Source organism: Ictalurus furcatus, chromosome 12 (genome assembly GCF_023375685.1).
Source record: "Ictalurus furcatus strain D&B chromosome 12, Billie_1.0, whole genome shotgun sequence".
NCBI classification, from domain to species: domain Eukaryota; kingdom Metazoa; phylum Chordata; class Actinopteri; order Siluriformes; family Ictaluridae; genus Ictalurus; species Ictalurus furcatus.
The window spans coordinates 14,565,928-14,590,010 of NC_071266.1; the positions used below are offsets into that span (position 1 = coordinate 14,565,928).

At 39.5% G+C, this 24,083-nt stretch overlaps 1 protein-coding gene and 1 non-coding gene across 3 annotated transcripts in view; both read right to left on the minus strand.

Annotated features, from left to right (window-relative positions):
* Window positions 1-116: 116 nt before the first annotated feature.
* On the minus strand, window positions 117-188 carry trnad-guc (transfer RNA aspartic acid (anticodon GUC)). The gene has a single exon. It is a non-coding gene; the product is annotated as a tRNA-Asp (tRNA).
* An 11,213-nt stretch (window positions 189-11,401) lies between these two features.
* The window catches only part of cgnb (cingulin b), a 40,500-nt gene continuing 27,818 nt past the window's right edge, over window positions 11,402-24,083 (minus strand). For both annotated transcript variants that reach the window (XM_053637999.1, XM_053638000.1), the window contains 10 exons: window positions 23,687-23,776; window positions 23,352-23,597; window positions 21,748-21,918; window positions 19,830-19,991; window positions 19,494-19,583; window positions 19,304-19,387; window positions 16,416-16,534; window positions 16,109-16,217; window positions 13,535-13,698; window positions 11,402-11,873 (listed from right to left, as the gene is read on the minus strand). In XM_053637999.1, the coding sequence (XP_053493974.1) occupies window positions 11,741-11,873; window positions 13,535-13,698; window positions 16,109-16,217; window positions 16,416-16,534; window positions 19,304-19,387; window positions 19,494-19,583; window positions 19,830-19,991; window positions 21,748-21,918; window positions 23,352-23,597; window positions 23,687-23,776 (1,368 nt within the window). In that variant the 3' untranslated portion in view covers window positions 11,402-11,740. The remainder of the gene's footprint in view (window positions 11,874-13,534; window positions 13,699-16,108; window positions 16,218-16,415; window positions 16,535-19,303; window positions 19,388-19,493; window positions 19,584-19,829; window positions 19,992-21,747; window positions 21,919-23,351; window positions 23,598-23,686; window positions 23,777-24,083) is intronic.

The window sequence follows — 24,083 nt, forward strand, 5'->3', positions numbered from 1 at the left end:
TTGGCACTTTGGAAATGACCAAAACATAGATGAGCCAAGGAATTGCACTTAAGCCTTGTCTCATGCTCCATTCGTGTGATGGGCAAAAGAACATGGCACTGGTGCTAGAAAACAGACTCCCCGTCGGGGAATCGAACCCCGGTCTTCCGCGTGACAGGCGGAGATACTGTCCACTATACTAACGAGGAAACCCTGCTTAGGCTTGTAAAGACGGTTGGCACTCTGGGAATGATGGAAACATAAACGCTCAAACCCTGGGGTTTTACCTGTGCAAGTTGAAGCCTGCTATGAACCTGTGTCTTAATGCGGAGAAAACTCTACACAGATGAGCAAGAAAGCACCTTGGCATTCATCAAACAAGCTCGTGCCAAACAAATCTTCCACCCTAGGGAATTGCTTTGACGTAAAGGAAGTCATCCGAAAGTGTACATGTAAACTTGTAAATGCTCTGTTTGCTTAATTGAAGTAAATGTATTGAAGAGGGGCAGAAACATGAGAATATAAAGATGGACAAACACGTTTACAGGCTCCAGAAAAAATAGTGACTCCCAGAGGTAAATAGGCAATAAGTAAAATAAATAAGTCCTGAGTGAAATAAATTGACAATAAGTAAAATAAATAAATAAGTCCTAATTGAAATAAATATGCAATAAATGTTATGTACAAGTGATTGTACATTTTATGTGATAACTGTATAAAAGCGCGTTGTGCTGAAAAGATCGCTTGTGAACTAAACGGGAGTTTTTTTGTAAACCTTGATATCATCCAATAAGAGGGCATATTGCTACTGGGACATTGGCCTGTAAGGTTGAGCGTTACTACTTCCCAGCCAACAGAATGGTTAGGCCCGCCTCTCAGCCATTCACGCTAAATGTAAGCTAACGACTAAAGTGTATTACCGCTGTTAACATACTAGAAATGTATTTAATGGTAAAACGGGATAGTTCATGGAATTCTGCACTGCTACCGCTGGTGAGTGGCGTAGCGCCGTTGAGTTATGTGTTTCGTAACTGTGTTTTACGTCAAGTGTTAAATCATGTGTATTAACCGTTGCGCCCTTGAGCAATAAGAAGGCGGCTTGGTCTGAGGAATCACGTTTTCTTTCACATCATGTATGGCTTAGGGTTAGGGTTAGAAATGGCTTGAAAAGACGCTTGGCCAAGGAGTTGCACTGAAGCCTTGTCTTATGCTCCATTCCTGGTAAGGCTTGTAAAGACGGTTGTCACTTTGGAAATGACCAAAACATAGATGAGCCAAGGAATTGCACTTAAGCCTTGTCTCATGCTCCATTCGTGTGATGGGCAAAAGAACATGGCACTGGTGCTAGAAAACAGACTCCCCGTCGGGGAATCGAACCCCGGTCTTCCGCGTGACAGGCGGACATACTGTTCACTATACTAACAAGGAAACCCTGCTTAGGCTTGTAAAGACAGTTGGCACTCTGGGAATGATGGAAACATAAACGCTCAAACCATAAATGAGCCAGGAAATTGCACTTAAGCCTCGTCTCATGCTCCATTCCTGCGACGGCCAAGAGAACATGGCACTGGACTTGAACTGCCGTGGGGTTTTACCTGTGCAAGTTGAAGCCTGCTATGAACCTGTGTCTTAATGCGGAGAAAACTCTACACAGATGAGCAAGAAAGCACCTTGGCATTCATCAAACAAGCTCGTGCCAAACAAATCTTCCACCCTAGGGAATTGCTTTGACGTAAAGGAAGTCATCCGAATGTGTACATGTAAACTTGTAAATGCTCTGTTTGCTTAATTGAAGTAAATGTATTGAAGAGGGGCAGAAACTTGAGAATATAAAGATGGACAAACACGTTTACAGGCTCCAGAAAAAATAGTGACTCCCAGAGGTAAACAGGCAATAAGTAAAATAAATAAGTCCTGAGTGAAATAAATATGCAATAAATGTTATGTACAAGTGATTGTACATTTTATGTGATAACTGTATAAAAGCGCGTTGTGCTGAAAAGATCGCTTGTGAACTAAAAGGGAGTTTTTTTGTAAACCTTGATATCATCCAATAAGAGGGCATATTGCTATTGGGACATTGGCCTGTAAGGTTGTGCGTTACTACTTCCCAGCCAATAGAATGGTTAGGCCCGCCTCTCAGCCATTCACGCTAAATGTAAGCTAACGACTAAAGTGTATTACCGCTGTTAACACACTAGAAATGTATTTAATGGTAAAACGGGATATTTCATGGAATTCTGCACTGCTACCGCTGGTGAGTGGCGTAGCGCCGTTGAGTTATGTGTTTCGTAACTGTGTTTTACGTCAAGTGTTAAATCATGTGTATTAACCGTTGCGCCCTTGAGCAATAAGAGGGCGGCTTGGTCTGAGGAATCACGTTTTCTTTCACATCATGTATGGCTTAGGGTTAGGGTTAGGGTTAGAAATGGCTTGAAAAGACGCTTGGCCAAGGAGTTGCACTGAAGCCTTGTCTTATGCTCCATTCCTGGTAAGGCTTGTAAAGACGGTTGGCACTTTGGAAATTTGTTCGAGAGACACCCAGGTCAGGCAATTGTAGAGGTCTCAGCTGCAGTGGACGATATAGGGCTGGAGAGATTGGACAGACGGCACGCAGGGTATATAACAGTAACAATAAGACAGTTGACGCATGGTGACCAAAGGGTGAAAAAGGCATTATTTATACATAGGTATCCCTTAAATTAAGAGAAGAGTGAGGGTTAGAGATCCTCAAAGGGTGGAATGTGGGAACAAATTTAAGACAGAGGAAAACACAGGGGTAACAGAGTATGTAGTTTATTGAGAATCACTATCATACACATATTCTGGGGAGGGAATAGGTCTTGTAAGAGAATAATTTGTAGGTGAGAGGTCATATGATGTGTTTGTAGCAAAGCTAGTATCATCATCAGAGGAAAGAATAAACGGGCCCTCCACAGAAGTTATGGAAGAAGTTGAGCTTCAGTTTGAGTGGAAGCATGAACATAGGTCACTGATGGAATGATACGATAAGCGGAAGAATAAGGAAACCCTGTGGGTACAAGATGAAGAGCAGAGACGTTCCAGCAGAGCTGTAAAATTGACGGCCAAATAAGCCAGCTGATGACGTATATATTCATTCAGGCCTGTGAGAATGAGAAGCCGAGAGAGAGAAAGTCCAGCTGCAGGAGGGCGTTGATCAGCTGGACGGAGATCAGAGAGAAAGGATGGAAATTAGATAACACAGTAGTGGTAACACTTAAAATATATTCACATAAATATATGTATTAGCACATGCAAAGAATGTAAGAAACAGGTATCAATACATGACATAGAAAAAGCATAAAATTGAAAAACACACACACCCACAAAAATGTTCAAGAGAAACACACACACACATACTCACAGAATGTCTAAGAAGCACCCAAAAAAAAATTTAAAAAATAAATAATAATTTAAAAAAAAAAACAGATTTAGAGAAGAAATATGTTTAACATTAAGCAACAATAAAAATATATCTCACCCAATATGAAGAAGTGATGAAAATATCCAAAGTGTTCAGGACAACAGGCGATGCGCACAGCTCGATTACCGGAAGTGGGAATAGCAGTAAGGGCCTTAAAAAATGTTTAAATTACCCAAAAGGAAAACATGAAGATAATGGGATACCCACTGGCTGAAAAAATGTTTCAGAACGAGAAAAACTCGTTCTAATGGTATTTCAGAATCCAATAAGTAGTTTTTAAGGGGAATCAGAGAAGACGTTAATAAAGCATATTGGGATTCCAAAAGAATGAGATAATTGGGCGTAACCTAAGATGTATAAATAGGACACTGAATCTGTGCTTAGATTCAGATCAATTTTGGGATGTCTCACGAGGGGATCTCGTTGTTTTTTGAACAATAAACTGGACTTTTGCTTCTCTCATCCATCTTGTTCATGGCTTCATTTTGATCAGTAAATTGAGGATTATTGTATTGACTAACTAGAGGAAATTCAGCAACCTAGTCGTTTTAGATAAGACACTTTTATAGGCAGTAAAAATGGTCTAGTGTTTCCTTAAATAACTTTGCCTCGTTGCTTGTAAAGAGCAAATTTGAATGGAAACTAGCTCACTTATCACAGACTATTTTTGCTTCACCTTTGATAGCTTATTTGGTAGAGTGGAGGAATGTACATACATATAGTGGTCATCCACTGGTTCCAATCAGGCTTGAAGGGCAGCTTTTTTGACCTGAGCAAATTGGCTTTTTTTTACTGCAAGTTTGGCCAGGGGGGAGTAAAACCCGGGCCACAGCGGTGAAAGCGGCAAATCCTAGCCACTAGGGTCGGTATAAGAAGGTGGATATTTCTGCTTCCAACACCCTAGTTGAATCCTTATTTGCTACAGATGCTATGACCACCTTGAAAGGAGGGGGTTTTACAGCAAACTGAAGCCTGTAACCCTTGGTTACAGTCACGAGGACCCTAGGATGCACAGAACACTCACTCTCAGCCTCCTGATGAAGAGCCAGAGGGTTCTGCTGAACTAATTCCACAGATTGAGTTCTGGCGCCATCTAGTGGACATAGAGAAATCTGTGTGATTTAGAGACTGATTTCTCTCTTGGTTCATTGTTTTGTTTTGTTTTTTGTCCCCCTGCACCCTCAGCACTGAGCCTGGATGCGACAGAAAATTTTTATTTGCTTTGAACCCATGGGCTGAAGTGCTTTGTAACAATAAACTTGAGAACTTGTGCTTGTACCCATCAGACCATATTCTTTTGGTGGCTTAGTTTCCTGCACTTGAACTTGTGGTATTACTGTCAGCAATCCAAGGAACATTGTGTGCAGTGACCTGCGGTGAGGTTCGTGGCTGGGGGAGGCACTGACTCTTCCAAAGTCAGATTTACAGATATATGAATTTAACAGAGTAACATAAATTCACCATTCAACTGGCTGCTTGCAGATTGACCACTGGTTATGTTTCATATCCCATATCAGCATTCTTTACACACACATAGGTAAGGTACATATTTGGCCAAAGAAGAATGTTAAATTTATAGCGGCTCAGAGAGAGCGCATTTGCTCTGCACCCTCCATGTGTTCTAAATTTGCCATCACAATTCCACAATTCATACTCATTCAATACAAATGAAAGTATATATAGTCCACAACAAAAAAGACAAATGTAGTTTTATACTTTAAAATAACTTACTTTTTTCTTATCTTGTGTTATATATATATTTTTTATTATTAAAAAAGGGCTAGTCTTTTATTTTTGTAGTGGACTATAGATAGCAGTGTATGCATGGTCTTACCTTTACTATCCCAAAAACTCCTCCCTCACTTCACAGGCCTCCTCACTTTTAGCCACATAACACAAAATGACAGATCTGGGCTTTGTTTGTGACATCCGTTGTCTCGTCTACCTCTACAGCAACAAATAGGGCTGCATTAATCTCCTTTTTTATATATCGTTTCTAATCACATCACTTATTGCTTCAATTAAATCGTTCTGAATTCTGTTTGATAAGCCAGAAAACACAGTGGATGTCTCCAAAAGACTAGCTAACCCATCAACTTTCTCAGCAAAAGCATGTAATAGTTCTACATAGCTGCCACGATTAGAAGAGCTCGTACTCTCATCGTTAGCACGAAATGCTAATTGACTAGGAAGCAAGTTGCATTAATGAGGTCTTTTAAATTCTCTCGGTTTTCCTTTACCTTAGCATTATGGATGATAATATTTAGTCTCCGCTGTTGGTTCAAAGCCAGATCTATCCTTGAGCTTCCAAAAGTTTTTAAAGCAATTTGGCTTTGAATGTGAGTAGTTGAACTTTCATGTCTGCTGAGGCTTCTTGGTATATTTTTCAAGTCACCAAATCCCGTTGTAGTCCAGACATTGTCACTCGTTGAGAACAAAAGGCAGGGAAAGCAGAAAAGGCGGTTTTTCGAAGCACAACCACACAGCCAGTCACCGGGTGAACCACTCCGTTTGAAAAGAGCGCGTTATCTTCTGTCCCGTCCTTTGAAGCAAATCTTTTAGCTCAGGCATCGGTCTTCCATTATTTATCACTTCCAGTTTTGAGAAATTTTTTAGATTATATATATAATCTTCCGTTTTTACAGTCAGTGCAAAAAATAAAAAATCAACGGACTGACGCGGTGCACTTAACTTACTCTACTTGACTTTTTTTTAGCTAGCATATTACCCACAATGCCATTTGTCTGTAATACGTGAAGAAGAACAATTGCAGAACAAGCCTGTATGCTCACACACGCCCCCTTCAGTGAGGCAGAGGTACTGGCTGCCTCCCCTCCTGCTTTTTCACTGCAGTGTTATATCAGATCAGCAAGACTAATAAATTATACACATACGTGAAATACATGACCTAGACTATGGAATGTGAGGACATATAATAAAAGTGTGTACAAACATTACATTGGTGACATACAGAGAGATCAATTGCACGTGCTCAAATTGAGCAAAACAAAAAAAATGAGCAGCTCAATCCAGTTTGTGAGGGATTGCGCAATCCGAGAGGAGGCTCAAGTCGTCGCTGCCTCCCATTCGCGTCTTTCCCCCGTATTTGAACAGGAAAATGCACAAATTCAGCGATATTGACTATAAAAATCATTGGAATGATTGGAATCATACAACAATTACATTTCTATCACAGATCAGTGGACAAATATTTATTTATTTATTAATTTTTAAATCATTATTTGTTTTTTACATTTCACGATGACACAGAGGAGGTACTGCCTCCCCTGCACGTCACTGATTGTGTGTTGAGGGGTAGCTGAACTTGCCTGAACACAATTTAGAACCATTTTTTTCAAACCAAACTACACATCCTCCGCTTCTTTGCGGGTGGTGGAACAGACCTGGTGGACTCAGGAGAGGACATCACAGAAAACTCTAGGTGTTATCTGTCCCTCCCATGAAGAGATTGCTTCCTAGGTATCCCTCTTCTTTTTGTTGGAATGTTTAGCGGACCTAGACTTTGCAGCTGCCACCGTGAATGACTGCTTTCTCCATGGCTTAGCGTTCAAAACAGCAGGGGGCAAGCCACCTGCTCTGCGCTCTGGGGTTTTGCAGTCGTGGACGCGTTCAAAAACCTCCCTTCCTTTTTCTGAAGGTTGAACCTCTGTCTCATTGCCGCAACAGCCGGGCAGAACAACCCATTCGAATCTACGGGCGTGTCAAGAAAATCTAACTTCTCCCTGTCCCCGATGCTCAAGAGATTACACCTAAACGACCTCTCACCTGCAACAAGAGCCATAGTACAGCTGCTGCATTGCACCACACCACAGGAGGTGTGTAGATTGAGGTCTGTTATGTTACAGATCTCTTCCCAGACTGCCGGGTTTTGATTGCCAGCATCTAGCTGAGTGTCAAGCTCCTCCAATAACTTGGCTTGATAAGCCATCAACAATTCAATTCAATTCAATTTTATTTGTATAGTGCTTTTAACAATGGACATGTCTCAAAGCAGCTTTACAGAAACATATAAACATAGGATACAGATTTTAAGTGTGTGAATTTATCCCTATTGAGCAAGCCGGTGGCAAGGGTGGCCAGGAAAAACTCCCTAAGATGATATGAGGAAGAAACCTTGAGAGGAACCAGACTCAGAAGGGAACCCATCCTCATCTGGGTAACAATGGATAGTGTGAAAGTAAAAGAAAGTTCATCATGGTATTAACATGAAGTCTGTTTGTTGAAATAGTCGGCATGTGATTAAACTGGATTGGCGTGAAATCAAAATGGTGTACAGAACCAGTAAAGACACACTGGAAAATGTGCTAGAGAGGCATAAAAGTGCCTTTAAGAAGAAACTGGGCTTGCTGAAGAGCATTGAAGCCATTGTGATCCTGAAAGCACAGCATCACATTTTTAGCAGATACATGTGGTACTCTATGCACTAAGAGCCAAGGTAGAAGCTGAGACAGACTGACAAAAAGAGGTAGGAGTAAATTCTCCTGTGACTTTCAATGACTGGGCCACTCCAATAGTGCAATTAAAAACAATGGTCATGTGAGGATTTGTAGTGCCTTTAAAGTGATGGTCAACCCTTCTCTTCATTTAGAATATTATCCAATCCCCCATATTAATGATCTTTGCTTCCCTTTCTGGAGGCAGGTGCTTCCCCTAAATATGCTATCAAGATAGATCTGTCTCATGCCTGCTTGCTGATGTCTGTGGAATAAAAACCATGATATCTCACTATCACCAAATCAAAGGGCTTATATTGTTATAATTGGCTCTCCTCTGGGATCACATTGACACCTGCCAAGTTTCAAAGCATCTATGGGGTTCAGTTGGACTAGAGGCAACCAGGCCTGATTACTGCAAACCCTGTTCAATTAAATCAACACTTAAATAGAACTTTTTTAACAGCATGAAGTTGGTTAAAAGGTCTTACCCAGTAACACACTATGCCAAAGTTGAAAGAAATTCCAGAAATTGTGAGGAAGAAGATGATTGAAATACTTCAGTCAGGGAAGTGTTGCAAAGATATTTCAAAGTTCTGGGACTCCAAAGGATCACAGTAAGAGCCATTATCAGATGTTTTTCCATTTGGAAATGAAAAAACTCGGCACAGTAGTGAACCTTCACAGAAGTGGCCGACCTTCCAAGAGCACAGCAACTACTCATCCAGCAAGTCACAAAAGACCCAAGGACAACATCAAAGGACCTAAAGGCCTCTCTTACATCAATAAACATCACTGTTCATGACTCCACTATCAGAAAGACACTGGGCAAAAATGGCATCCATGGAAGAGTGTCGAGGTGAAAACCACTGCTAACCCAGAAAAACATTAAGGCTCATCTGAATTTTGCCAAAACACACCTTGATGATCCCCAAACCTTTTAGAAGAAAGTCTGTGGATTGATGAATCAAGAGTGGAACTGTTTGTAAGACAGGGGTCCCGTTACATCTGGCGTAAACCTAACACAGAATTCCACAAAAAGAACATCATACCTACAGTCAAGCATGGTGGAGGAAGTGTGATGGTGTGGGGATGCTTTGTTGCTTCAGGGCCTGGGCAACTTGCAATAATTGAGGGAAACATGAATTCTGCTCTGTACCAGAAAATCCTAAAGGAAAATGTCCAGTCTTCAGTCCATAAGATGAAACTCAAGCGCAACTGGATTATGCAGCAACACAATGATCCAAAGCATAGGAGTAAGTCCTAGTCCTAGAAGTAAGTGAAAGACTGATCTCCAGTTATCGGAAGTGTTTGGTTGCAGTTATTGATGTTAAAGGTGTCACAAAGTTTAAGGGGGCAATTAATTTTTCTCATTGGTGATAGGTGTTGGATAACTTTTTTTTGCTTCAATAAAACAAATAAAAAAATAAAAACTATATTGTGTATTTGCTCAGGTTTCCTTTGTTTTATGGTGTATTTCGTTTGAAGATCTAAAACTATTTAGTATGAGATAAACAGAAGAAATAAGAAATCAGTGCTGTTTTCAAAGTAATGTATGTTTTGGATCATGAGCAGACCTTTCTCCACACTTCGGCCTTTCCATAATTTTATTTCTGCTCTTAAGTCTTCTTTGAATGGTGGATTGTGGTATCTTCACCCCTGCCCTGTGAAGGTTGTTGGTGATGCCACTAACTGTTGTTTTTGTGGTTTCCTTCACTGCTCTCACAATGCTCTTTCATCAACCGCTGTTGTTTATGGTCTTCATGTTTTATTCATTTTAACAACAAATGCACAAATCCAGGGCCCAAACAAAGATTAGACATTCAGAGTTATTAATTGTTCAATCAATCTAACAGTATACACGTGGGCAAAAAGAAACATCTGTCAGTCACATGTTCCAATATTTTTGATCACTGTGAAAATAGGTGTGTGACCAAGCAAGGAATCATGGGAAGCAGACTTCGGGACATGACAAGAGATTCTCTGTGCAAGTTAATGTATGTAATAAGTCAATTAATGAAGTAACGTAATAACACCAGAAATATCTGTTTTTCACCCATGCTGACACTGCCTCCTCATGGTCGGGATCATTTCTGTTGTGCTTTCTTTTTAAATTTCGTTGTGTTGTGCAGTACTGGGCCACCTTGCCCCAGATAACATTACTATTAAAACATTACTACATTGAGCACTATAATTAGTTTACATTAAAAGCAGTAAAATCAACTTGACAGTTCCAATATCTATTTCCAGTGACTTTTTGTATCATTTATGCAGTAAAATAAAGAATTATTTAACTTAAATAAGTAAGGGGAAGCATGACAGGGCGTGAAGTTGATCCATATTTTAACAGTTTATAGTTAAGATTTAATGGAACATCCAAGAGAGAAGTTAGTTCCTGTTATCACTTATGTTATTATACACTCACTAAGCACTTTATTAGGAACACCTGGACACTTACTCATTCATGCGATTATCTAATTATCCAATTGTGTGGCAGCAGTGTGATGCATAAAATCAGGCAGATACAAGCCAGCAGCTTCAGGTAACATTCCCATCATCCATCAGGACAGGTTGGTGATCAAGTTACAATCTCAAATGTCCCACCACTTATAGCTAATGAAGCTATAGAGCGCAAACTTTCTCATTTTGGAAAGTTAGCAAAAGGCATTAAAATGGTGTCGTTAAACTGTAAACACCTGGAGCTGAAACACGTCATGTCTTTCATGCTGCACGTGCTGATGTTTCTGAAGGAGCCCTCATTAGAGATCTCCTTCAGAATTACACATGAAGGTAAATCCTACATGCTGTATGCAAGCACGGGGAACATGAAATGCTTTGAATGTGGAGACATCGGGCACAAAAGGCTTAGCTGCCCACACTAAGCACAGGCTAGTGAGGAAGCAGGACCGAGCGGTGTGAGGGTGAAGGAGAAGCCGGCAGCATGGAGGGAGAACACAGGGCAGACCGGGGTCAGTACAGGGTGTGTGGCTATTGATCAACCTGCTGTTCCTGCTGCTGCTGCTGAGAGTAGTACTGAGGATGTACAGGCAGGAGAAAATAATGAATCTGAACCTGTGTGTGAAGCAGACTCTGCTGAGCTCCAGGCTTCACAGCTGGAGGACAGTATAATTGAGGAATGTGGTGGAGTGGGTATACAGAGTGGTGACGTGGTAGAGGGAAATGGATCAGGTGCTATTCTAATTGAGAATAATAGTGTGTTGATCAAGAACGATGGTTTAAGTGTAGAAAATGAGGAGAGCAGTGAAATGATTAGGGAGGATACTGAAAGTGTCATGGAGAATGCTGGTATGGTCAGTGGAACTGTTATGGGAATTGGTGATATGGTTATTGAGGATGATGAAAATCACTTGAAGCAGGGGTGTGTAACTTTACTCTGAAACATACTCTGGCACCAATGTCGGAAATCAAGTCAGAAAAAGATAGAGAACTTAAAGCTAAACCCGTTAACAATGTATTAAAAACCATTTCCATTTCAAATTAATTCAAAAGAAACACATGAACATGAATTGGAAAGAATCTTTATATAACTTGTCAAGTTATATATGCACACATATAGGCAGTTGTACAGTAAAAAGGACAGTACAGATTTCTGGATGAAACGAAGTCTTTAACTTTTCATTTAAAAAAAAGAATGATTTATAAGGGTTTAAACCCAAAGAGTTTTCCCTTCTCATCACTTAACAACTTCGTCAAACTAGAACTTTCAGGCACTTTATGTTTTCCTTTCAGAATTAAGGCATTCATTAGCTGATATGGTTTATTTATTTGATTATTTTTTCAGAGGAAACAGAGATATAAACACCATTCTCATGTTTTACAGTCTGCTCTCTTCACTCTCTCTTCAGCAGGTGGTGGTCTGTAACTGTGACTCTGTCAGGATGGATGCGATGCTGCTAGAATCAAAGCATCCATCGTCTTCCTCTGAGCTCAGAGTGGATCCCAGCATGGGACGCCGTGTCTGCTGAATTTTCCTCCTGACAAACATGTCACAATCACACCAGTTACACACTCTGACTACTGGCGAAAAGACTGAGATTAGTTTCACAATGGCACTCCATCTTGACATAAATCCAAGTTTATTATTAGAATTTGTTTCAAAATCAAACACACAGAGGGGCAATGAAGGAAAAGAATGGCACATTTATTCTGGAACGGAGCTAAAATAAAAGTTAAAAAGTTTTTTTAAAGTCCTGTCAGAAATATCATAAATTCGAGGTGAACATACATGAACTCCACTACAACGCTGTAATTACCACTCAGAAACTCAAATGTCTATATAAGCCCTGACTCAATAACAGAAAGTCATGGCATCTAAAGCAGACTGTAAAATTTAAGTGATAATTTTGCATGTTCATGTCAGCTCTTGATTTTCTTTCAGTAAAGCAAAATAAACTTCTTGTCCTTGATGATAGAAAAACAATGAATAAAAACAAGTGGTATTCTCAGGACCAGGGGCAGCGCTACATGGCAACCACGGGTGGCACCGACCACCACTGAAATCTAGTGGGCCACCCCGGGTGCTCTCCTACCAAATGTCTTGTGATTGGGCTTGTTTTTATGACAGTCAGTTTCTAACCATTTCTGGTGAAATTAGCGATTAAATGAATTTCAGTGCTCCTGGACATTGGATGTAGTGTGTAATTTCATCGAGTGGACATTAAGTTATCAAGGAGAGACGCAAAAACAAAAGTACAGGTAGGTATTCAGGGGTGTAACCTGGCCTGGGCATTTGGGGTTGTAAACCAGAAGATTTTTTCTTTAGCCCCGAATAATTCTCCACTTGGAGTGGTTTCTCACTATGTAACTGAACGTCAGTGTTGTAGTTTTCTATCTTCAGTGAACAGAGTGTGAGGTGATACCAGTCAGACAGGGTTTACAGGAAAACACATGGAAATACTTGTGTGTTTTATTGGCTGACAGCTCTCAATTCTGCCAAACACTAGCTCACACAGTCAGTTAGCATGAGGGGGAAGAAATGGATATACGCCGATTTTTATTATTTTTATTATTACCAGTAAAGGGGTTGAAAATGAAACACTAACACCCTCTCATGCTGGGCAGGAAAACAAGGCATGTAAATGTCTATATATGAGTTCCAAGTTACATGAACATGATATGAGTAGAGCATAAGGACAGCTAACGTACTTTGCATGGCACTGTAGCAGCTAAACCCATACAGTGATAGTGTAGTGTGCCTCCCATCGCCTAGCGACCCCAAACTAGCCTAGTTTCATGTTAGATATCCTAAAGTTTGAAATTTTATCAGTCTTTTAGTCCTGCAGTGATAACACCTGAGGCAAGTTTTATGACAAAGTGTTGTCTAATTTTCACATTTTTAAGCAATTAGTCCTCACATGCAAGGAAAAAAATGAAAGGAAACAGTCTATTTAGAAGTATGTTTTAAACGTTTTTTTGATGACGAAGAATCTGGGCTCAGCCCCGATGATTAACAGTCCAACTAACGCTCTTTGCTATAACTTTAATTATGCTTCAGATATGTCTTCACAACTATACATAGCAGTTTCTCCGTGTGAGTGGTTTGCCCAGGCTGCTGCAGACATATGATTCGATTATCTGTATATTTGACTGGTATGCATGTAGTAAGTACTGGTAAGTATGTAGGATATGGACAGACCTCAGCTCGTTTTCCAGCGCACTGACTTTGGCTTGCAGCACATCCTTCAGCTCCTGCTGCTCCTCCAGGTCCCTCAGAATCTTCCTCCTCACTCCCTCCAATCTCTCCACCTCTCCCTCGCTATCATCTACCTGCCTTTTCAGTGCCTTCACACGCAGAGAGAGCTGCACACAAACATGTTATTACTTTCACTTGGATCCTGCTCCAATTGCTACATAAAGTCATGCAAGAAAGATCTGCAACAGGTACCAATTACAGTGCTGATACTCTGATAACAGTATACAGGCTACAACGTACACGCACACACACACACACACACATTACTGTATAACAGCAACACTAAGACCTTGTTACAAATACTACATAAAGACTCTGACATAATTTCAGTTCATAATGGAAAAATAATATCCTTGAAATGTAATAAAGGAAAAATATATATATTAGAGCTGCAACAACTAATCGATAATAATCGATTATGAAAATCGTTGTCAACGAATCTCATTATCGATTAGTTGGTCTGCGGGCGGCACGGGGTACATTTACTCACTAGGTTACTTCTGTTCAGAAAACACGCTTCGGAGAGTAAATACTAAAGTTGTGTCCCAAATCACGTACTATACACTTACACTGTGCACGGAGTAATGTACCATGTAGTGTGTGAATTTTAGAAAGGTAATATCATCTCAAATGGAACACTAGCGGGTTTTTACTAACCGGAATTATAAGCCACTTCCTAGTTGATGGCGCATGCCGCCACACGCACGTAATGTGACACCGCTAGCTTTAGCCTCAGAGTCACCGACACTGACTTTCTTCAGTTTACTGTTTCTGTCAGCGTTATCTTTTATTCCCAACATGACCTCATTCGCATTTTATATTAAACACCGCCGAGAAGATTTATAAACTTTATAAAGCAGAGCTTGTGTAGCACGGAAGCACGACAGTGATGCGGTCGCGAGTTGCTTAAAAGGTTTAATTTAATTCCAGTTTATTGTCATTATATGCAGTATTTGCGCACTTGCAGTGTAAATTCTGTTGTTTATTATAACAGAAGTGATGTGTTAATAACAAGGCCACGTTGCTCCTCACGCGTGATGCAGACGCACTGATACAGAGTGTAGCGCGAGTAAGATCTGTAATTTCTAATTAAAACACTATGATCAAAAGTACAATAATATGTCTAAAGGCAGCGAGTAACAGAAACCACAAGGTGCAGTGAAAGTGAGTTTTTATTATTAATTTAGGACTGTGGTTTAATTCAGTGCTTTTTGTGCATCCATAAAAAATAATTCTATCTATCTATCTTATATAGAGATAGATAGATAGAATTAATATATAGATATATTATATATATATATAGATATATATATATATATATATATATATATATATATATATATATATATATATATATATATATACATATATACACACATACACACACATACTTATCTTATTTAGTTAGTTTATATTTATATTATATATAAGTACTTATGCATAATTTTTTTATGGATTCACAAAAAGCACCGAATTAAATTACAGTTCTAAATTAATAATATATATTCTTGTTAGTGTGTGTGTAGGGTTCTTTTCTGTTTTGGACAAACAGTTGTGTAAAGTTTTAGTCTGAATTTATATTTGTAACACTCAGTTTGTGGATTTTATTTTTAAAACAACAACAACAACAAAAAAAGGCACTGAAAGCTTGCCCCACCCCACCCCACCCGATTAGTCGGAAAAATAATCGGCCAACTAATCAATTATGAAAATAATTGTTAGTTGCAGCCTCCCTCCCTCCCTCATATATATATATATATATATATATATATATATATATATATATATATATATATATATATATATATATACACACACACACACACACACACACAGAGTATCTCACAAAAGTGAGTACACCCCTCACATTTTTGTAAATATTTGATTATATCTTTTCATGTGACAACACTGAAGAAATGACACTTTGCTACAATGTAAAGTAGTGAGTGTACAGCTTGTGTAACAGTGTAAATTTGCTGTCCCCTCAAAATAACTCAACACACAGCTATTACTGTCTAAACCGCTGGCAACAAAAGTGAGTACACCTCTAAGTAAAAATGTCCACATTGGGCCCAATTAGCCATTTTCCCTCCCCGGTCTCATGTGACTTGTTAGTGTTACAAGGTCTCAGGTGTGAATGGGATGCAGGTATGTTAAATTTGGTGTCATCGCTCTCACACTCCCTCATACTAGTCACTGGAAATTCAACATGGCACCTCATGGCAAAGACCTCTCTGTGGATGTGAAAAAAAGAATTGTTGCTCTAAATAAAGATGGCCTAGGCTATAAGAAGATTGCCAAGACCCTGACACTGAGCTGCAGTACGGTGGCCAAGACCATACAGCGGTTTAACAGGACAGGTTCCACTCAGAACAGGCCTCGCCATGGTCGACCAAAGAAGTTGAGTGCACGTACTCAGCATCATATCCAGAGGTTGTCTTTGGGAAATAGACGTATGAGTGCTGCCAGCATTGCTGCAGAGGTAGAAGGGGTTTGGGTGTTTGTTTGTGTGTGTACCTGGTCTCGCTGTTCAGCATGCTGGCTTCTCTCCTGGTCCAGTGTGGTGCTGACATCCTTTAATTTCCTCTCTGTCCTCCTCTGGGCTGCCTGAATGCTGCTCTTCTCTCTGATCAGCGTTTTACACATAACAAGCAATTTAATACACAAACACCAACATGTGCCATTTTGTTTCATATAATTTTAAACTAGACTAAGCCATGACAAGGATGAATATACATGGGTGGGTGGGGGTGGGGGTGTGTGTGTGTGTGTGTGTGTGTGTGTGTGTGTGTGTGTGCGTGTGCGTGTGCGTGTGTGTGTACACCTCTCCTCGCTGCGTAACCGATCTTCCAGCTCCTGGATTTTGTTTTCCAGCATTGTGACTCCTGCAGTAGATCGAGGCTGACCTTCCATATCAGCTAAACGAGACTTCAGCTCTTTCACCTGAGAAACAGGGAAACGCGAGAGACGTGACCTGCTCTGTGGAGACATTGTTTGCTCTGTAGTTCCTACTTGCCCCCTCATGCACTCGTGCTTTCCGACTCTTATTTCACTATTTGTTCTGTACAGGACTTGTGCACATGCAGTTTGTAGCACTATGTTCCTGGACACATCCGACTATACTTTAGGGATGTGTCAAAGTATTCATTTTCAAAATTGACTGAATGACTATAAAACTATCTAACCTTCACATAAAATCAGACTCAAGTTCCACACCTGTGCAGCCACACGATAATCTGAGCCAAGTTAAGATTCAGCATTTGGCTGAAGGTTATAATGATGATTTTTTTTTTTTTAAACTATGTGAAATGTGAAAAGCCGCTTTTAGACTATAAAGAATTGCAACAAAAAGTGAAATCTGTTTCTTCATTTTTTTTGATAATTTTCTCTCTCATTTGGTCATGGCCAATTCCCACCCGCCAGTCAGCTCTCCCCTATCATACAACAGTTACCAATCGTGCAGGGTGAAGGCTATCAGATGCTTCTTCAGAAACAGGTGAAGCCAGACAACCACATCTCTTAGAAATGCTGCTCAGGCTACATCACAGAGCAGAAAAACACACTCGGAGAAAAGCGCAATCCGCCCTCTTCCATATACATGAGCTCACGGATAACTACAGTTGGCTAGTGACTGTCCTTCCAAGATGACGGCATGTACGAATGCAGCGGCCTCTTCGGGACAGTATTCATACATTACAACATTTTTTTTACTATATGTATCCCACTGCTGCTACACTTATATATATATATATCTATTTATGTGACTTGTTAGATTTCATATGATTTTGTGTCTCCTGAAGGAATTGTGTTTCGTTTTTTTCCCATTGTCATGCGATGTGCTACAAATGACTATGAAGCTGACTTTGACAGGAGAGAGCGAGTATGCCCCTTCCACCTAGAGAGCACGGCCAAGATTGCTCCCTTGCATTTTTGGCTATAGATGGCTGTGGCACTGGTGGGATTCGAACTCACAATCTCCTGATAGAGTGAACATGTTTTGTGTTGCAACACTCGGGTGCCAAAATCACATTTTATCTTATATGTGAGACGCGTTTGAATAGATATCTGGTTATCATGGCTGTAAAACCAGACTCCACAAATGTGTTGGTACTGACAGAAATCAAGCTTTAAAAGTTTTATAGGAAAATCACTTTCATGAATCTGATCCTTTTTTCACACACTGTCAAACACTAGAGGGCACTAACCACTCAAGTTTTTTTCAAAGCTTTTTGCGTAAAAATAATAATAATAAAAATAAATAAATAAATAAATAAATAAATAAATAGTACCCTAATCCAGGGGTTCCCAAACTTTTCCAGGGCAAGGCCCCCCAGGTGACATTAACATTACACCGAGGCCCCTCTTTTGCAAGATGTCTTTAAAACACATTAAAAATACAGACTTCTGAATATATTCCCCTTTTTTATTAATAATTACATCTTTACATTACATTAGGAATTGACTGCATAACATATATACATATATAACATTATATTATATTATATATATATATATATATATATATATATATATATATATATATATATATATATATATATATATATATATAAAAATCATGTATTTATTTATTTTTCACACCAAATTGTTGAGGCCTCCCGGGCGCCCCTTGGCGGCCCCCACTTTGAAAAACACTGCCCTAATCGCTTACAGCACCATATTGTGCTAAATGGTTTTAGCTCTATAAGAAATCAGATAATAAGACCGCAAGACACTGTGCACCTGTGTTCATCTGTCAAAATGGCTGCTGCAATAAACGATGAGGCTTTTTATTTACTAATGCCAGACCATTCAAGTAACCAGATAATTAATGCTTTACTTCAGAAACCACTTAACTATACTGCAGCACCCCTGAAGCAGTCTTCCAGAGAATCCCTGAGAAAGCCTTAATGGAGCAGACACCAAGGCCACACATCTGACCCAAATAAACTACCCCAGAGGAATTAGAGACTGAACAAGTTAGCCATTTTGAGTGCAAGTGTTTTGTTCAGTTCTGATATAGACTCACTGGCCAATTTAATAAGAACACCTGTACACCTGCTCATTCATGCAGTTATATAAACAGCCAATCATGTGGCGGCAGCACAATGCAAATAATTAATGCAGATACAGGTCAAGAGCTTCAGTTAATGTTCGCTGGTGTTGGACAGGCTGGTTTGAGTATTTCAGAAACTACTGATCTCCTGGGATTTTCACACACAACTGTCTCTTGAGTTACACAGCATGGTGCGAAAATGAGGTCAGAGGAGAATGGCTAGACTGGTTCAAGCTGACAGGAAGGCTACGTAAGCTCAAATAATCACTCTTTACAACTGTGGTAAGCAGAAAAGAATCTCAGAGCCCACAACATGCTGAACCTTGAGGTGGATGAGCTACAACAGCAGAAGACCACGTCAGGTTCCATTCCTGTCAGCCCGGAACAGGAATCTGAGGCTACCTCGTGGACACAAGATCAGCAAAATTGGACAGTTGAAGACTGAATTACATGGAAGAGCAGGTGTACTTGTTCGAATTAATGTGAACAGTGAGTGTATTGATATATTTTGTACTGAACCAACTGTGGGGGGGGGGGGGGTCATTAGTTGATCATTTACATGTACGACAACAAAAACCATACAAGTTTAGGATTTTTTTGTTTAAATGCTTAGTGAAGACCTTGTGATCATTGTGACACAGTGTATAAAACCTGTGTACCTGTCTCTCCAGTGAACTCTTGTCCATCTCAAGGTCATTTCTGGCTGAGCGCTCTTGCATCAGCTCAGAGCGGAGTTGGTCCACCTTAAAAGCAAAAAAAAAAAAAAACCACAAGGTGGGGGGTATTTTTCTCAAACTATATAAAAAATAAACAAATAAACAGGATATTTGGCCGTGTGCGTTTAGCTACCTGCTCTCGAGTGCGTGTGATGCGCTCGTTCAGAAGCTCGGCTCCAGTCTTTTCCTCATCCAATTCTATCTCCAAAGTCTTTACTTTATCCTAAGACATAGACAAGGATGTATTACACACACATACATATACACTGACACACATTACTATATCAAAGTGCATCTTTATATAGTGCTTTAACAGGAAACACTCGGTCCTGTTCAGTGTAATCAGATCCTTTACAATTCCAATCAGACAATGTGCTGTCATAGATTTGATTTTCAAATTAACTGCCTTTGTACCAGCAGAAAAAGTACAAGGAGAAACAACTTAACACATGCACGTACGCACACAAACCTCTAGAAGCCGTATCTCTCTGCTGCGGTCTGTCTGTGAAGTCCTCTCACTGTCCAGCTCACTCTCCTTGTGCTTGAGACGGCTGCTCAGAAGCTCCTTATCGAGCTGAGCGCTATCCCTCTCCTCAGAGCACACCAGCAGTTCCTTCTTTAGACGTGAAACCTGATACACACCACCATACAGATCCGTGTGCGATGAGGAATAGAAAATTCAAGCAATGATGATTAGCTGAAAGATGATTCAAGACAATTGGGCATGATTAAAAATAAAAGAGCACAAAGCACGAGGCTCATGAGAGAACAGGTTAAAAACCACGTCTAGATTACATTTCAAGCGAACAGCAACTGAAACAGACATACACAAACATCACGATGACGGAGTGACATTTCCCCAATAGATTAAACATGCAAAACACGACGGTTTCACTGCATTCCTCAGCAGTCAAGTTTCTACAGAAGGTTAATGGCTAATCTGTAGCATGTCCTCTGAAGTCGAGTAGGTGGCATATAGCTGGTAAGAAAGATCGACCAAGAAAATACAAAACCAAAAAATAACAATAAAAAGTAACTGTTAGTGAATCTATAGTCAATTTTTAAAAACAAAGCTGATGTTACAAACATCTCAAACAGCTTTAAGTCTTAGTTTGCACAGTAACCTGTATATCAGTGTGATATGTAGTAATACAATCAGCAGGGCAATAAAATCCTCGTTAAAGTATCAGATGCTTCCCTTTTAAACAAATTGTCTTTATTTTGCATGGGCAGAACACTGAGACAGGCAGGCTAGTGAAGTGTATTATATGGAAGCTAGCAGAGTAATCTTATCTCACTAATGCCTGATTTAATTATCTTTTACCTTCAGACATAACAGGAATAAAGAAATTAAAGAGACATTTCTTTCGGTTAGGAGACGTTAATTTAATATTTATAGAAGGAGTCTCAGATGTCAGAGCTTTGCAAAGTTTCCCATTAAGTCTTCAAGACAGAAGTTTACACTTTCGGATTTCTCAGTAAAATGACAAGCTGCCATTTTTGAGAACGAGAGAGAGATGCTAGTGAAGAAAGTACTGTTTTATTGTGCATATAATGAAAGTAGTAACAGGAACTTTTCTTGTGGATGTTGCATAACGTTAAATCTTAATTATAAGCGTTAAAATGCATGACGCGTCGGTCATTAATAACATTGTAATCATTAAGAACACTGTAATCATTGGCAAATATCTGTGGAGTAACACATGACAGACCATGCTGTTATACAAAAATAGTCCATGCTGGGGTAGTGTGATGCCATTACCACCCCAAACTGGATTCTTTTCGTATAACCGCATGTTATGGAGTGCGTTATTGCTTACTTACATGATGACTGTCTAACCTTTTATGACAGTTCTATTGTATGAATTCTGTCCAAATACTGGATATAGCGCAGATCTCATTAGCAGAGTTAACATCTCTGGTCCTCTTTCATAAATAAAACAGCAATTTCATGAGTTGGCTATAGGTTAGTGTACATCAGGGAGGCTCAGACGTGTAGGAAGATACTTTTTTTTTTTTTTACTCGCAGTAAAAAGTATGAAGCTGCACTTATCGCTTACTGGATTCTGCAATGGTTTTCTTTTTGAACAGACTGAGATGGGGCGGAGCAAAGGGGCATGGGGGCGTGTCTATAAAATGATTGCGAAAAGACATGTAAACACAGACAAAGCATTTTCTCAGCCACATAATAAACATGTGCTAATGCCATTACTTAACCATTATTTTTTTTATCATGTCCTGTCTGTTTTCTAGGTTATTTGTACAAGTAAGGAATAAGAAAAATAATAATAAAAAAAAAAGATTGTTGGACCTTTAAATATCATGGATACTAGTTAGCTACAGAGAAGGACCAACAGCCACCTAATGGTCCTGCACGTCTCCCTCACCTCTTCCTGTGCTGCTTTGAGGCTGTTCTGAGTTCTTTGCAGCTCAACCAGTCGGTCCTTGTTTAGCCTCTGAGATTCGTGAAGCTCCTTACGAGAGCGATCTCTAAACTCATCCAGCTGAGACTGCAGATTCTGCACAGACTGCCGGGAATCGCCCATCATCAGGTCTATCTGTGATACAGTAATATTCACGTGTTAAACACTATTGATAGAATAATCATACTGATCACAATATTTTTTACCCCAACAATATGCAATTAAAAATCACCAACTGGTGACTGGAAAAATAGCCTCATTCATTAACACTGTACCTTTAACAAGTATAAAATGTAGTGATGCAAAAGAAAAACTCTGTGGAAATTCAGTGTAAACAAACGGGTGATGGAATTATAATTGTTATGAATTAGCTTTTTGTGCTGTTGTATAAATTGGATAAATTACAAGATAGTGTAAAAAAAAAAAAAAACACTATTCTAGACAAGTTAGTGTTTTTAATGAGACTTTATGCCACAAAACCAAGCAGACAATAAAGAAAACAAATAACAATTGTAAAACAAATAAAACTGTAAAACGGTGCACTTTTGAAGCCTTTTCTGAGTTGAAATGGAAGTCGCCATCTTGTAAAAATTGGTTTTTGCACAGTAAATACAACCGGCCCACATCGCATGGTCTAACTCAAAGTGGGATGTACAGCATTATTAATTATTAAGTAAAATGCTAATAGTCATATATTATTGGCAGGTATATTGATTTTACTGAAAAGATTTTAGAGCTTAAGTCATGACTGATTGAGCTACCATTTGCTAGCTAGCAGACATTACCTAAGCCATTGTTTTAATCAATGCAATGTAAGCATAAGTAGCAAATGTAATATACCAAATAGCGCTTCAGTCAACATTTACACTCAATACAGTCTATTTTTAAGAGGAAAAAAAATAATCTCTACGCTCCATGATTTCCATCTAGCTCTACCCAGCTGAAGAAGTGTTCTTGTATCCTCTGTTCGTTCTGTCAGTGCATTTCTTTTAAAAAGTGACTGGCCAACCTTAAAATATTTTGAGTGTTCGCTGAGGTAAATATAGATTCATGAAATGTAGCTAATGTTAGCTGCCTTGGTTTATGCCATCACTTCATTCACTCATATTGGTTTGCTATATAATATTAGTACAGCGAGCTAGCTTAGTGGTGAACTAAAATATAAACTGCCTAGAAGCAGTTGATAACATTTTTTACAGATATGTTTTTTCTCATTTTCAGTTTTAAATAGTTTATATAAATTTTCTTTAAAAAATAATGTTAATTAAAGGAATTTTTATATAACCAATGTATTAATATTTATTTAACCTATATATCATGATACATATCCAGTATTGCTGAAATGCCTCATTATATGAGGCCTCATGAATCATTATATGGTTCATTATAGTCTATATTTTTTGTCATATCACTCAGTCCTGCTGTAAGATACAGGGTCAGGTTTGAAGTCGAAATAAAAAAATTTGAAAGTTCCCCTAAGCAAATAATTGAATATCTGCATTATTGCTGCAGTGTTTTATACCATTAAACACCGAACAGCGAGCACACTTTCACATACACACACTTACATCTTTGTTCATCTTCTCCAGTGCTCGGTCAAGCAGCCTCTTCTGCTCTTCGAGGTCTGCTTTGCCACGGCGCAGGGTTTCTCTCTCTGCTTCTTTTTCCTCCAGTTGGCGACCGAGTTCCTCTTTCTCGTGGCTGAGGCGGGAAGCTGCACGCCGTGCTTCCTCCAGCTGCGTCTTCAGATACCGGTTCTCCTCCTCCAGAACATCTGAAGCCCCACTGTCAGGCAGACTGGTGTGCAGTTGGGACTGTGCAAAAGAAAATGCACACACTATTTATTATACACAACGTATTTGTTTTTGATTAAATCATGTAAATCTGTACATGACCACTGTACCATGCGGGCAATTCTCTCTCTAAGGCGATTGTTGGCCTCGTGAAGGTCCCGAGTACTGTCTTTGGTAGGATCCTGAGATGATACTAAAGACTGGGGAAAGGGCAGAGAAGTAAAGAGGACTGAGAAAACAAGGAGAAGAAGAAGTCACAACTTGACTATGAAGTCACAACATTAGGAATGAAAAGAGATGTAGTACAGGCAAATTCATGAAGACACACAGAAGTGACAGCCCTGAATCATCCACTCTGCCACTGAAAGAAATATGCTACTAGTAGGCTAAAGGGATCCTGAAGCTGTAGAGGCCGTCACTGCTGCATCATCACCACTGCACATACAGTATAAACCATTTTCCTGCAGGCTTTTACTGTACCGGCTTTGCTAGCATTTAGTGACAGTT